Source organism: Macaca thibetana, chromosome 16 (genome assembly GCF_024542745.1).
Source record: "Macaca thibetana thibetana isolate TM-01 chromosome 16, ASM2454274v1, whole genome shotgun sequence".
NCBI classification, from domain to species: domain Eukaryota; kingdom Metazoa; phylum Chordata; class Mammalia; order Primates; family Cercopithecidae; genus Macaca; species Macaca thibetana.
Window position 1 is genome coordinate 51,070,082 of NC_065593.1, and position 15,048 is coordinate 51,085,129.

The 15,048-nt window shown below is 49.8% G+C and overlaps 2 protein-coding genes across 3 annotated transcripts in view; both read left to right on the forward strand.

Annotated features, from left to right (window-relative positions):
• Window positions 1–11,624, forward strand: part of LOC126938621 (eukaryotic translation initiation factor 1) — a 1,120,764-nt gene extending 1,109,140 nt beyond the window's left edge. For both annotated transcript variants that reach the window (XM_050763005.1, XM_050763004.1), the window contains exons 2-5: window positions 8,875–9,052; window positions 9,761–9,924; window positions 10,075–10,176; window positions 10,761–11,624. In XM_050763005.1, coding sequence (XP_050618962.1) covers window positions 9,022–9,052; window positions 9,761–9,924; window positions 10,075–10,176; window positions 10,761–10,805 — 342 coding nt within the window. In that variant the 5' untranslated portion in view covers window positions 8,875–9,021 and the 3' untranslated portion in view covers window positions 10,806–11,624. The remainder of the gene's footprint in view (window positions 1–8,874; window positions 9,053–9,760; window positions 9,925–10,074; window positions 10,177–10,760) is intronic.
• The window catches only part of CNP (2',3'-cyclic nucleotide 3' phosphodiesterase), a 736,460-nt gene that overhangs the window by 436,708 nt on the left and 284,704 nt on the right, over window positions 1–15,048 (forward strand). The gene's annotated exons all lie outside the window — the stretch shown is intronic.

The following is a 15,048-nucleotide window of genomic DNA, read 5'->3' on the forward strand; positions in this document are numbered from 1 at the left end:
GGCTGTGCCCATCACAGTACCTATCATGGGGGCTTAGCTACGGTTTGTTCAAATAGAGGAATTAAGGATCAAAAATGCAGTTGAAGCCAGGGGTGGCAGCTCACACCTGTAATTCCAAACTTTGGGAGGCCAAGGTAGGAGGACTGGTTGAGCCCAGGAGTTCAAGACCAGCCCAAGCAACAAAGTGAGACCCCATCTCAAGAAGAAGGAAAGAAAGAAAACAAGAAAGAAGGGAAAGAAGAAAGAGGGAGGGAGGGAGGGAGGGGGAGGGAGAGAGAGAGAGAGAGAAAGACAAAGAAAGAAAGAAAAGGAAGGAAGGAAGGAAGGAAGGAAGGAAGGAAGGAAGGAAGGAAAGGAAGGAAGGGGAAGGGAAGGGAAGGAAAAGAGAAGGAGAAGGAGGAGGAAGGAAGGAAGGAAGGAAAGAAGGAAGGAAGGAAGGGAGGGAGAGAGAGAAAGAGAGAGAGAGAGAGAATTTGTTTGAATCTTATGTTGTGTGCTGCAATGAGATTGTCCACAGTAGCACCAGCCTCCCAGACTCTCTCCAAATCTGCACAGCACATCTGAGCTCTGGAGAGAACTGGGGTGCATGCTCCGAATGCTGGCGTCCATCAAGAAAACAGATAACCCCTTTGTGACAGCAGAATCATACCAGAGGTTCCTCGCTCAGGAAACCTGGTCCCTCTTGGGTGGTCAGGCAGCCCAGCAGGAAGAGGGCCACCACCGCCACCCTGCCAGGTCTCTGCCTGCAGAAGGACTAATGAGCTTTGTCAGGATTCCATGGGACAGGGTGTGGAACACTCAGCTAAGCTCGTAGCAACAGCTCAACCACTGTAAATTTCACAAAATGAAAAAAAAAAATGGACTGTGCAAAACTCCTCTCAGGAGGAGTCTTATCTACGGTAAAGGGGCAGCTGCTAAGCTGTTTGGGGCAAAAGTTGAAATCGATGCCCCCACTGCCCCGGTGCATGCTCAGGTGGCAGTACCTGTCTACTGGCTGATGGAGGGTCAGCTTGGGCTAGGTGAGTGAAAAAGAGAATTTCACCTTCTTGGCCCAGGAAGGGACCCAGTTTGGGTGGGTGAATACTCAATAAGCCACTTGAGCAGGAAAAAGTTCCCTCCACATCCCTGGCCTGGCTTTGGTACATATGACCATAACCAAGCTGTCTTCTAAACTGGGAGCAGGGACAGAAATATGCAAGCTCACAGCAGAGTTACATCACTGGGAACTAGAGATGCTGGAGGCGGGGGCAGGAGACAAGGAAATGAGGCAGGTGGTGACGGAGAAGGCTGGAAAAAACAGCCGTTCCTGTGACTAGGGCCTGCCGTGTGTGTGCCAGCAGGCTCGCGTCGGTCTAGCATCCTGCTGAGCGGCGCTGTCCAGTAGAAATAGAACGCACACCACACAAGCAACTTAAAATCTCCCAGGAGCCACGTTTCTTTAAAGTTAAAAAAAAAAAACAGGTGAAATTAAATTAATATATTTTATTTAACATAATAGATCCAAAATATTCATCTTTTAATAAGTAATTCAAATAAAAAGTATTGTGAAGGCTGGGCACGGTGGCTCACACCTGTAATCCCAGCAATTTGGGAGGCTGAGGCACAGGAATGGCTTGAGCAGAGGAGTTTGAGACCAGTCTGGCCAACATGCTGAAACCCTGTTTCTACAAACAAAAATTAGCCGGGCTAATTAGGTGGCGTGCACCTGTGATCTCAGCTACTCAGGAGGCTGAGACAGCAGAATCGCTTGAACCCAGGAGGCAGGGTTGCAGTGAGCCGAGATGACACCATTGCACTCCAGCCCAACAGAGCAAGATCTGTCTCAAAAACAACAGGCCGAGAGTGGTGGCTCACGCCTGTAATCCCCGCACTTTGGGAGGTCAAGGCGGGCAAATCACGAGGTCAGGAGTTCGAGACCAGCCTGGCCAACATGGTGAAACCCCGTTTCTACTAAAAATACAAAAATTAGCCGGGCACACTGGTGAACGCCTGTAATCCTAGCTACTCGGGAGGGTGACGCAGGAGAATCACTTGAACCAGGGAGGCGGAGGCTGCGGTGAGCCGAGATCACACCTTTGCACTCCAGCCTGGGCAACAAGAGCAAAACTCCGACTCAAAATAAGTAAATAAATTAATTAGTATAATAAAAAGCACTGTGAGACATTTTTTTTTTTTTTTTTTTTTTTTTTTTTTTTGTGAGACGGAGTCTCGCTGTGTCTCCCAGGCTGGAGTGCAGTGGCGTGATCTCGGCTCACTGCAAGCTCCACCTCCCGGGTTCACGCCATTCTCCCGCCTCAGCCTCCCAAGTAGCTGAGACTACAGGCGCCCACCACCACGCCCGGCTAGTTTTTTATATTTTTTTTTAGTAGAGACAGGGTTTCACCATGTTAGCCAGGATAGTCTCGATCTCCTGGCCTCGTGATCCACCCACCTCGGCCTCCCAAAGTGCTGGGATTACAGGCTTGAGCCACCACGCCCGGCCAGCACTGTGAGACTTTACAGGTTTTTTCATGCTCACTCTTCAGAGCCCTGTGTGTTTTCACACTTACAGTGCATCCTCATTTAGACTGGCCCCATGTCCAGGGTTCCGAGGCCGCAGGTGGCTTGTGGCTGCTGTGGCCCTTTGAGAGTTAGATTTAATTTGGGGAAGATCGGTGGGTGCAGAGGAGAGGGGAGGCTGCCCAGAGAGGCACCTCCAGGTGACACGTGCTTGGGGCCAGAGCTGCACACTGGGGACAGCTGAGTGTTGGGGGGTGTGCAGAGGTGTGGCTGAAAGGGGAGGAGCAGGGAGTCCCAACTGGTGAGGGCTGTCACCACACGGCACCAGCCCTCTCTGCATTTCTTCCTGTCCTCTCACAGTGAAAGGGAAGGACTTGATGAGTCTTGCTGCTCAATTACCGCTGGATGAACTCTTGGAGACAGTCCTTATATGAGTCACACTAGTTTAAAAAATAAAATGAAACGAAATAAAAGGAGGGCTAGAGGACCTATGCTTGGGTCCAAGGCAGACTGCTCCACCCAAACACACCTGTGAGCTTGTCCCAGGAAAGGGGCCAGATCTGAACTGATTGCCATCAAACATGTCTAATGCTCATCCCTCCATCTGGAACGTCCACCCGCCCTCAGCTAGGGAACACCTCCTCCAGTGCCCGGTCAGAACACAGGACCCCTCTGTGCACCCGTGCCTGGCACCTCCTCCATGCTTCCTGGGCCCCTGGTTCTTTGCAGCGGTGTCTGAACCCTCGCTAGGCTGTGAGCTCCTAGAGGCCAGATGCCAGGCCTGGCCTTCCCTACCTCCTCCATGGGCCCAGGCTGCACTTTCTATCCTCTCCCACCTGTCTTGGCAGTTGAGTCCGCTGTTGGGCCAAACTGGATGGCCCTGCCCAAGAGAGAGGAACCAAGGGCTCTGGCCTTTTATCTCCCTTCCTAAATGAAGTTTCCCCAATCTATAGGAGCTCCTGCAGGACTCCCTGAAAGAAGAAGAAAGACAGGCAGGGAAGGAGTGGGAAGCAGGATGGGGAAGGCAGATGCTCTGCCAGCAAAGAGGCAAAGAGGAACTGAGCCAAGTCTCCGCTGTGGGTTGGCATAAGTGGGTCCCTGGCAAGGGAAGAGAAAGTGAGAAGAAGAAGAAAGGCTGACCGGGTTGGGAGGTGGGGATAAAATATAACCGACACACACACACACACCACACGCTAGCCATAAGGGTACAGCTCAATAGATTTTTGCCACCTGGATCAAGAGGAAGGTCATTTCCAGCACCCCATAAGGTTCCCCCATGTCAGGCCAGGCGTGGCGTGGTGGCTCACGCCTGTAATCCCAACACTTTGGGAGGCCGAGGCAGGTGGATCACTTGAGGTCAGGAGTTCAAGACCAGCCTGACCAACATGGTGAAACCCCATCTCTACTAAAAATACAAAAATTTGCCAGGCATGGTGGTAGGCGCCTGTAATGCCAGCTACTTGGGAGGCTGAAGCAGGAGAATTGCTTGAACCTGGGAGGCAGAGGTTGCAGTGAGCCAAGATCACGCCACTGTACTCCAGCCTGGGAGACAGAGTGAGATAACATCTCAAAAAAAAAAAAAACAGGTTCCCCCACGTCTCTTCCCAGCATCTATCCTAGGCAGGTTTGAAGAAGTGATGTATTGCCAGCAGAACCCCGGCTGATGCCTGACCTGCACATCTCATCATCACTCTGTGCAGGCTGCAGATCAAGCTGCAGCAGGCATGGGTCTCCCTCCTTCTCCAAGTGGAAAGAATAGCAGCCTTCATTCACTGGAACCTTCTATGTGCATGGGAGCGGGGGAGGGGGAACTATTCTAGTCACTTACATACGTGGGTGGTAGGTCCCAAATAAGGAATGCAAGAAATATGGCATTAATTGGACTTTCTTTAAATCAAGTGAAATCCTTGCCAATTAACATCCCACCGGGCTGCTCAGAAATCCAGCCTTGGATATGACAGGGGCTCCAGCCCTCCCCAGGATTCTCGCTCGCTCACGGGGTTTTCTAGAGCACCAGAGCTACAAGGAGACCCTGGACCAGATCATCTATCTGCCTTGGTTACCATGGAGATGTCTATTTTCCCAGAGGATGCAATCCCTTCCTGGAGGGAGATTCTGCTGCTTCTGTGCCACGCTGGCGGCCCTGGAGAATCTTATTGAGGTCAAGGGTCCCAAGGTGTCCCACACAGCCATGCCCTTGTCACATCCCAAGGAGATCACCATGGAGAGGTGCCCACCTCCATCCTATCCTCATTCGAAGGGGCTCCCTCCTGTCCCCCGCTGCTCTCGGAGGCTCTCTCTCTCCCTTCTCCTCCGGGAAACTGGCATAATCTGTTCAGTGGTTTCATAACTGTACATTTTTATCCAGCTGTACATAGTCTCCTCTTTAAATCCCCTCAACAGTCTATGAGAAGGGCATTATTGTCTCTGTCGTACAGAGGAGAAAACACAGGCTGAGAGGGGCCAAGTCGCCCGGGCAACAAGATGGAGAAGATATTCAGATACAGACACTCCAGAGCCTGTGCTTTGTACCCTGCCCTTGGCTGCCCAGGTGACAGCACCTCAGAGCACAGTAATAAAGAAGCCAGCATTAACAGCAGGCACACATGTCACTTTCAAACTAATTACTCCTGCCTCCATGATTACTCCTCAGGCTCCTGGGGCTGGGGTAAACTCCCCCACTGGAAGGTGGACTTTGGAAGACCCTTCTGGGAAATGCTCCCAACTTGGGAGAACAGCGCTTCAGACTTTAGACCCAGGAAGAGATCACCCAGGGCTCCTTTTACGGGACATACGACTGAAGCCAAGAGGTAAACCAGGTCACCCACAAAGCTGGTGGCAAGTCAAGAACTGAGTCTCAGGCCTGGTGCGGTGGCTCATCCCAGCACTTTGGGAGGCCAAGGTAAAGGATTACTTGAGCCTAGGAGTTCAAGACCAGCCTGGGCAACATAGTGAGACCTCAACTCTACCAAAAATTTTAAAAATTAGCTGGCCATGGTGGCGCATGCTGTAGTCCCAGGTACTCAGGAGGCTGAGGCAGAAGATCACTTGAGCCTAGGAGTTCAAGTCTGCGGTAAGCTATAACGGCACCACTGCACTCCAGCCTAAGTGACAAAGCCAGACCTTGTCTCGGAAAAAAAAAAAAAAAGAACTGAGTTGTGGCTGGGTGTGGTGGCTCACGCCTGTAATCCCAACACTTTGGGAGGCCGAGGCGGGCAGATCACTTGAGGTCAGGAGTTCAAGACCAGCCTGGGCAACGTGGTAAAACCCATCTCTACCAAAAATACAAAAATTAGTCACGCATGGTGGCACCTGCCTGCAATCTCAGGTACTCGGGAGGCTGAGGCAGAAGCATAGCTTGAACTCAGGAGGCGAAGGTTGCGGTGAGCTGAGATCGCACCACTTCACTACAGCCTAGACGACAAAGCGAGATTCTGTCTCAAAAAATATTTCAGTATGACAAAATATTGCATGCACACTGGGAAGGACAGTTCCAATTTATTCATTCAAACTCTCTCCCCAAACCCTTTCTAGCAGAACCATGTCTGTCAGTGTAAAGGTTCCAAGTTGGCAGGCTGGGTCCTTAGCTTCTCAAACGGGCATGACCATGAGACTGGGATGCCCATGACCTAGCCATGGTTCCTTCTTCCTGATGTCAAGGAAGCCAAACTATTAATCAAGTTTACTTAGTAAATATAGAATCAAAACAAAGTATCAGGCCAGGCACACTGGCTCCTGCCTGTAATCCCAGCACTTTGGGAGGCCAAGGCAGGGGGATCGCTTAAGCTCGGTAGGTTGAGGCTGCAGTAAGCCATGATTGTGCCACTGCATTCCAGCCAGTCTGGGTGACAGAGTGAGACTTTGTCTATATATACACACACACACACACACACACACACAAATATATATATATACACACACCTACTCATATATAAATACACACAAATATATATATACACACACACTCATATATATACACAAATATATATATACACACACACACATACACATACATATACACACACATACACACATATATATATCAGGTACACCTAGCATCTCCTCCTACAGAGTTTTTCCTCTGGGAGGCACGTGCCTTGTCTCACAGTGGACTCCTTCCTACCCTGTCAGCTGGAATGCTGCCTCCCCAGAGGCCTTCTCTGACCACTCCATCTGAAGGAGGCTGACCCTGTCACATCATCCTGTTTATCTCCTTTTTGGCACCTCTCACAATCTGTCATTATCTTTTTTTTGAGACGGAGTCTTGCTCTGTCGCCCAGGCTGGAGTGCAATGGCGCCATCTCGGCTCACTGCAGCCTCCTCTTCCCGGGTTCAAACAATTATCATGCCTCAGCCTTCTGAGTAGCTGGGACTACAGGCACGCGCCACCACACTCAGCTAATTTTTGTATTTTTAGTAGAGACAGGGTTTCACCATATTGGCCAGGCTGGTCTTGAACTCCTGACCTCAGGTGATCCACCCACCTCAGCCTCCCAAAGTGCTGGGATTACAGGCCTAAGCCATAGCACCCAGTCTCATTATCTTATTATTTGTTTAGTGGCTCTCTCTCCCGCTGGCCTTCAACTCCACAAGGGCAGTGACCCTGACTGTCGGGGACATAAACCAGCAGTCCATGGGCATGCATATTTTTCTCTGGCTTGCACAGTGTTTTATCAAAACTTCAATTCATTCCTGTAATCCCAGCACTCTGGGAGGCCGAGGCAAGTGGATCACCTGAGGTCAGGAGTTGAAGACCAGCTTTGCCGGGAATAGTGGCTCGCGCTTGTAATCCCAGCACTTTGGGAGGCCAAGGCAGGCGGATCACGAGGTCAGGAGTTTGAGACCAGCCTGGCCAAAACAGTAAAACCCCATCTCTACTAAAAACACAAAAATTATCTGGGTGTGGTGGTGGGCACCTGTAATCCCAGCTACTCAGGAGGCTGAGGCAGGAGAATCGTTTGAACCTGGGAGGCAGAGGTTGCAGTGAGCCGAGATCGTGCCATTGCATTCCAGCCTGGGTGACAGAGCTAGACTCAGTCTCAAAAAAAAAAAAAAAGACTAGCCTGGCCAACATGGTGAAACCTCGTCTCTACTAAAAATGTTTTTAAAAACTAGCCAGGGGTGGTGGTGGACGCCTGTAATCCCAGCTACTCGGGAGGCTGAGGCAGGAGAATTGCTTGAACCCAGGAGACGGAGGTTGCAGTGAGCCGACACAGTGCCACTGCACTCCAACCTCAGCGACAAAGTGAGACTCTGTCTCAAAAAAAAAAAAAATCCATTTATTGGCAATATTTAAAAATCAAGAGATTTTATGTAAATACCTGGATTTCCTGGCACTCTTGAAAAAGATCTAGCACAATGGGCGGGAGGTGAGCGGCTACTGCAGCCCATAGTTCTTACTCCAGCCCCCAGTCCACCTCATTACATCACACTTGGCTGTTTGCACTCCTTGATCCTACTTACCTGCCTGGCCCCGGAGGCCTTTGAGTCTAAAGCCCCTGGTCTCTTTTCACCACCCTACTTATCCCTGCAACTGAGAGTGTTGAAATAAATAAACCGAGAGCAAGCAAGGTTGACTGTTTTGAAGGAAATATTTCATCTAAACTCTGGGAAGGCTCTACTCCACATAAGCTGTGCGACATGAAGGACGCCCCCTGGTGCCAGAATTATTCTCAGGGAGGGCCCAGAACCAGTTACTATCCCTTGAACTCATGCCAATGAGCTGGGCACATTTTTTCCTTGGATGGATTAATCTAATCTAAATGAAAATTTTAGATCAGATTAACCCACTTTAGAATAAATCTAAATGGCAATCTAAATTATGCGGTTACCGTTTTGATTATATTATTGTATGTTGATTAATCAAACTGCCGCCCTAAATCCCTCTGTGACTCAGTGGGTAGTAGGGTGGGTAGGTAGGTGGGTTTGACAAAACGGGGATTTGTCGTGTTTGGGAGGCTCAGCATCTACATCCTCTCTAAGGAGTGTTCATCTACCCTATGAAACACCCCTTTTCGAGCAGGCAGGGATGCAACAGGGTCAAGAAGGTGGAACGTACCAAACGACACAGTGCGTAGGCGAGCTCGAAACCTCGGCCGGTTTTCTCGGCATGCAGACACCGTCCAACCGTACTGCGCAGGCGCCGAGCCAGACCAAGCTTTCCCTCCCCCTCCCAGCTCTCCTAGAGTCAAGAGGACGCCCTCCTGCCGCAGACTTCCTGCGCAAGCGCCATCCTATGTCCCCGCCCCCAAACCAATTGGAAGCTGCGCCGCCTGGGTGCTTGGGGCACGACGCCGTGGGTGGGGTCGGGACGTGAGGGCAGCGCGCTGGCGTCACAGGCGCGGCTATATAAGTGAACACAGGCACCGCCCCTCTGCCCCAGTCACTGAGCCGCCGCCGAGGACTCAGCAGCCTCCCCCTCGAGCCCCCTCGCTTCCCGACGTTCCGTCCCCCCTGCCCGCCTTCTCCCGCCGCCGCCGCCTTCCGCAGGCCGTTTCCACCGAGGAAAAGGAATCGTATCGTATGTCCGCTATCCAGAACCTCCACTCTTTCGGTAAGCTATGGGAAAGGTCGCGGGCTCGGGTGGGGCAGCGGGGCCTTCCGGGCCCGGAGACGTGTTCCGGGAAGCTGCCAAGCGCTCCGGGACTTCGTAAGCTCTGGCAGGGGAAACTTGTCCAGGGTCGCAGGGCAGCGGGATCAAGGCCTGGGCCCCGGGGTCGGACCCTGAGCGCGACCGGAAGGAGCAGGCGGGAGGTCAGCCCTTGGGCGGGCTCGGCGTCTCGGTGGCGCATTTACTAATGGCTCCCGGGCCTCTTCGGGCCACACCCGCCCCTCCTGTCACCCTTGCGTCACGTCCGTTACGTCACCACCCGTTGTCACGGAGTCGGAGGGAAAGGCGGTGCCAGCCCTAAGTGGCAGGCGTGTGCACCAATGGGGGTGGTAGGCTTAGCCCCGCCTCGGGAGCTCGGGTTCCGGCGGGTTGCATCAGCCGGGTGGGGCACCGCCTGCCAGCTCGGACTCCCCCGACACGTGATCGGCTTCCCAGGGAGGGCGGGAGGCCCGGGCGTTCCCCGAGCCTGGGGAAGCCGGGCGTCCCGGACTGACGTGCTTGGGGAGAGCCAGCAAAGGACACATACGGCCTGGCCCAAGCCCTGACGATTTCAGTGTTGTTTTCTACACGCGCAAAACACTTGGGAGCCGGGGACATGGCAGTGGTATCTGATCTTTGACAGCTCTGAACGAGCTTAACCTTTATTTTCAGACCCCTTTGCTGATGCAAGTAAGGGTGATGACCTGCTTCCTGCTGGCACTGAGGATTATATCCATATAAGAATTCAACAGAGAAACGGCAGGAAGACCCTTACTACTGTCCAAGGGATCGCTGATGATTACGATAAAAAGAAACTAGTGAAGGCGTTTAAGAAGGTAGGTGTTCAGTGAGATTGCGGGAAAGTCATAATGAATTTGTCTGCAAGGGGGTGCTAGCTGCCTTGTATTTATTGTTAGCAGAAGGGGTGATAAATGCATTCATGCCCTTGCTGGGCCTAATTTGTTTTGTTTCCTTTGTGCTTGCAGAAGTTTGCCTGCAATGGTACTGTAATTGAGCATCCAGAATATGGAGAAGTAATTCAGCTACAGGGTGACCAACGCAAGAACATATGCCAGTTCCTCGTAGAGGTGAGTTCAGTAACTTCTTGATTTGTGCCCCTCTGCTGGCAGATCTCAGATCCTGTGTATGAGCTTCTGCTGGGGACATAAAAGTTGGCTTTGTAAGGCTGAGCAAAACCTCAGTTGGGTTTTAAAGTACATCGACTTCTGTTTTTTAGGAAAAAGCAGAAGGGACTTGTCTGCCTTTGGTTAACTGTTTCTGTGGATCTGCTTTACAGATGCAAATTTGAATAGCACATAGATGCATTGTAAAATAAGCCAAATGCTGGGTTGTTCCTGTATTTGTAAGGACATGAGTTTTTAAAAATGAATTTCCTGAATATTAATACTAAACTACTGTTATATTATCGGCTCTTGATATAATTGAAGAGGTTTCAGATACTTGATGAGTCTCATTCTCATACTAATTCAGAATCTTGGAAGGCACTGAGTGTTCAAAAAAGGTAGCTCTTAACTGAGGACCGTCCGTTGAACCACTGCACCCTTGGCTTTTGGGCAGTGTAGTAGCAGGAAGACAGGGTTGATGACATTAGAAATGGAGGCTTTAACTCTCCCTGTCCCCTATTTAAAACTTTGCCCTTTTGTCTTTTCAGATTGGACTGGCTAAGGACGATCAGCTGAAGGTTCATGGGTTTTAAGTGCTTGTGGCTCACTGAAGCTTAAGTGAGGATTTCCTTGCAATGAGTAGAATTTCCCTTCTGTCCCTTGTCACAAGTTTAAAAACCTCACAGCTTGTATAATGTAACCATTTGGGGTCCGCTTTTAACTTGGACTAGTGTAACTCCTTCATGCAATAAACTGAAAAGAGCCATGCTGTCTAGTCTTGAAGTCCCTCATTTAAACAGAGGTCAAGCAGTAGGCGCCTGGCAGTGTCAAGCCTGAAACCAAGCAATACCGGCATGTTTCAGCCAAGCCCAGAGCCCTAAGATCACAAACAACTATGGCCGGAACCTCCTCGGCTCTCCCTCTGCAGAGTTCCTTGCCCTAACAGAATGTTACCACCTGAACAGTCCTCGGTGAATCTGAGAGGAGAGGATGGGGTGAGGCAGCAGCACCAGCTGTACTACTGGAAGGGAGCTTTTGGTGGTAGATCCCCTGGTGTCTCCAACCTGACCAGGTGGACAGAGCTCAGAGAGGCCCACTTATCGCTAGCGAGGTGATAGGACATCTGGCTTGCCACAAAGGTCTGTTTGACCAGACATATCTTAGCTAAGGGATGTCCAAACATCAGAATGTGAGGCCAACCTTCTACCAGAGTTAAACTTTTGACAAGGGAACAAATCTCAAACTGATCCGTCAGTCATGTAGCTAGCTGTAGAGCTTGCAACTTAATAGCAGCAGCTGCCCAATGCCATGTGAAGTAACAAACTGGTTTTTGGTTTTTTTCCCCCTTCAGTTTTAATGTTATGTGTAATGTATTTAAACCCTTATTTAAATAAAACTTGTTTTCAGAAATACCTGACTTGCAGATTATTTAAATATAGTTGATCTTGTGCATATAAAGGAACCATAGAAATGGGCAGTGGAGGATTCGTCCACACCCACAGCTTCTCAACAGGGGCCTGAACTTGGCCAAGAAAAACTTGATGAGCTTGTCCCTCTGTGGTCAACTGTTTTTTTGTTCGTTTGTTTTTTGAGACAGAGGTTTGCCCTTGTTGACCAGGTTAGAGTGCAGTGGCACAATCTCAGCTCACTACAACTCCCGCCTCTCAGGTTCAAGGAATTCTCGTGCCTCAGCCTCGGTAATAGCTGGGATTACAGGCAGCATGCCCAGCTAATTTTTGTATTTCTAGTAGAGACAGTTTAGCCATGGTGGCCAGGCCGGACTCAGACACCTGGCCTCAAGTGATCTGCCTCCCTTGGCCTCCCAAAGTGCTGGGATTACAGGCATGAGCCACCATGCCCAGCCAGTCAACTGTTTTTGCAAGCATTTAGCCAGAGTCATGCTGTCTTGTTAATCATTGTCCTAGAGAATGGGTTGCTTGGAAATCTAGGAGCCCCCTTGGTAGAAACAGCCTTGGTTTAGGGGTTCAGTGTGGAGAGTAAATGCAAGGGCTATAAAAAGGACAGTCATGCTGTGGGTTAAGGTCCACAAATCGCTAGCAATGTGTGTACTCTGGGTAGTGAGTTTGTAGTATTAGAAGGTTTAATGAAGTATTTGGAGAGCTGAAGTTAGGTGTTGGGAGGCCATCCCTCATGAAGGACAATGAATGGCAACTAAAAAGACCCGGGTTCTGTTCCTGGGTCCATTAGTTTAGTTAAAAAGGCAAAGTTCTCCCACCAAACGTGTCTGGATACAGTCGCGCACTGCCTAAGGATGCTTCATTCAACAATGAGCCTCACAGTCGTGCTACAGTTAAGATGATAATACTGTTATTTTTACTGTACCTTTTGTGTGTTCAAATACACAGATACTTAACATTGTGTTACAATGGCCTACAGCAAGCTTGTGTGGACGGCTTTGAATGTGGCCCAACACAAACTAATACATTTTGCTAAAACATGAGGTTTATTTTGGCGACTATTTTTTTTTTAAGCTCATAAGCTATTGTTGCTGTATTTTATTTGTGGCCCAAGACAATTCTTCCAATGTGGCCCAGGGAAGTGAAAAGATAGGACACCCCTGGCCTATAATTTCAGTACAGTACATGCTGTACAGGTTTGTGGCCTAGGAGTAATAGGCTATGTCATGTAACCTACGCATGTAGTAGGCTGTGCCATCCAGGTTTGCATAAGTACACGATGATGTTCGTAGAAAACACAAAATCGCCTAATGATGCATTTCTCAAAACACATCCTTGTCGTTGAGTGACACAAGACTACTAAGTTTACTACCAGCCCATTTTGTAGATAAAGGTACAAGCAGTGAATTAGGTTAGAGCCCAGGTCGGGAAAGAGCATAGAACCAGGTCAGGTGTGGAGGAGGGCTGGTGAGAGGCGGAGCCAGTGGCAACTGCCCTAAAACTAAGAGGGGATTGTTTTAGAATACCACAGACTGAATAATTGATAGAAATTTATTTGGCTCACCGAAGTCGAAAGGCATGGCACTGGTATCTGGTGAGGGCCTTCTTGCTTCATCATAACATGGTGGAAGGGCTGGACAGCAAATGGGGGCCAAACCTATACTCCTCTTGTGAGCCCACTTCATTCGTGAGGGCAGAGGCCCAGGACCTAATACCTTTAAAAACTCCACCTCGGCCAGCCGCAGTGGCTCACACCTGTAATCCCAGCACTTAAGGAGGCTGAGGCGGGTGAATCCTTGAGACCAACCTGGGCAACATGGCACAACTCTGTCTCTACAAACAATACAAAAACTAGTCAGGCATGATGGCACACACCTCTAGTCCCAGCTACTTAGGAGGCTGAGGCTGGGGGAAGGACAGTCACTGGTGCTTAGGAAACCAAGGCTATAGTGAGCTGTGGTCATGCCACTGTACTCCAGCCTGGGTGACAGAATCTCCAAAAAAAAAAAAGCACCCCACCTCCCAATAACTGTTCTACTGGCAATTAAATTTCAACATGGGTTTTGGTGGGAACATTCAAACCATAGCAATGATTCTAACCCCAGCATCAGGAGCTTGTTGTGTTGAAGGTCCTACGAAACCGATCTGCTTCATGAACACAAAATAATTTAGCACTTGGCTCCAAGACTCCAAATACAGTGGCATTGTTCAAAATATTTGAGGGAATTTTTTTTTTTTTTTTGAGATGGAGTCTTGCTCTGTTGCCCAGGCTGGAGTGCAATGGCACAGTCTCGGCTCACTACAATTTCTGCCTCCCGGGTTCAAGCAGTTCTCCTCCTCAACCTCCCGAGTAGCTGGAACTACAGGCACGAGCCACCACGCCCGACTAATTTTTGTATTTTTAGTAGAGACGGGGTTTCACCATGTTGGCCAGGATGGTCTCGATCTCCTGACCTTGTGATCCACCTGCCTCGGCCTCCCAACGTGCTGGGATTACAGGCATGAGCACCGTGCCTGGCTGGGTGATACTTTTAAATCAGTAAGATTCGACTGTAATGTAGAAAGGCTTTTCTTGGAGGAACTTCTAGAGCAACGCTGGAGGCCAGACACACAAAATACTACAGGATGAAAGAACAAGAGAAGAGAATTCCTTCTATGCTGTAGGTTGTGAACATGGCCAGGTTCCGTGCTAGGCTGTTCCATCTCATGCTTTTGAAGGACCTCCAGTTCTCTAGGATGGGATTATTCCAAGTTAAACCATCAACATCTATTAAATCAGCTCTGTGGAGCCAAGTGAAACAAGTATCTGTGAATGTAGAACTGAGGAAGTTGGTGAGCACCATTATCCAACTAATGTAACCTATCTCAGGCTGAATGAAGAAAAGTATAATTAAGAAGGCACGGTGGGCCAGGCGCGGTGGCTCACATCTGTAATCCTAGCACTTTGGGAGGCCAAGGCAGGCGGATTGCCTGAGCTCAGGAGTTCAAGACCAGCCTGGGCAACAATGCTGAAACCCTGTCTCTACTAAAATACAAAAAAGTAGCCAGTCATAGCGGCTTGCGCCTGTAGTCCCAGGTGGGAGGCTGAGGCGGCAGAATGGCTTGAACCCAGGAGGCAGAGGTTGCAGTGAGCTGAGATCGTGCCACTGCACTCCAGCCTAGGCAAACAGAGCAAGACTCGGTCTCCAAAAAAAAAAAAAAGTTTTAATGGCCAGGTGCGGTGGCTCATGCCTGTAATCCCAGCACTTTGGGAGGCCAAGGCAGGCGGATTGCTTGAGTCCAGGAGTTCAAGACCAGCCTGGGCAACATGACTAAACCCTGTCTCTACAAAAAATACAAAAATTAGCCAGGCATGGTGTTGCATGCCTATGGTCCCAGCTACTTAGGAGGCCAAGGTGGGAAAATGACTTGAGTCCAG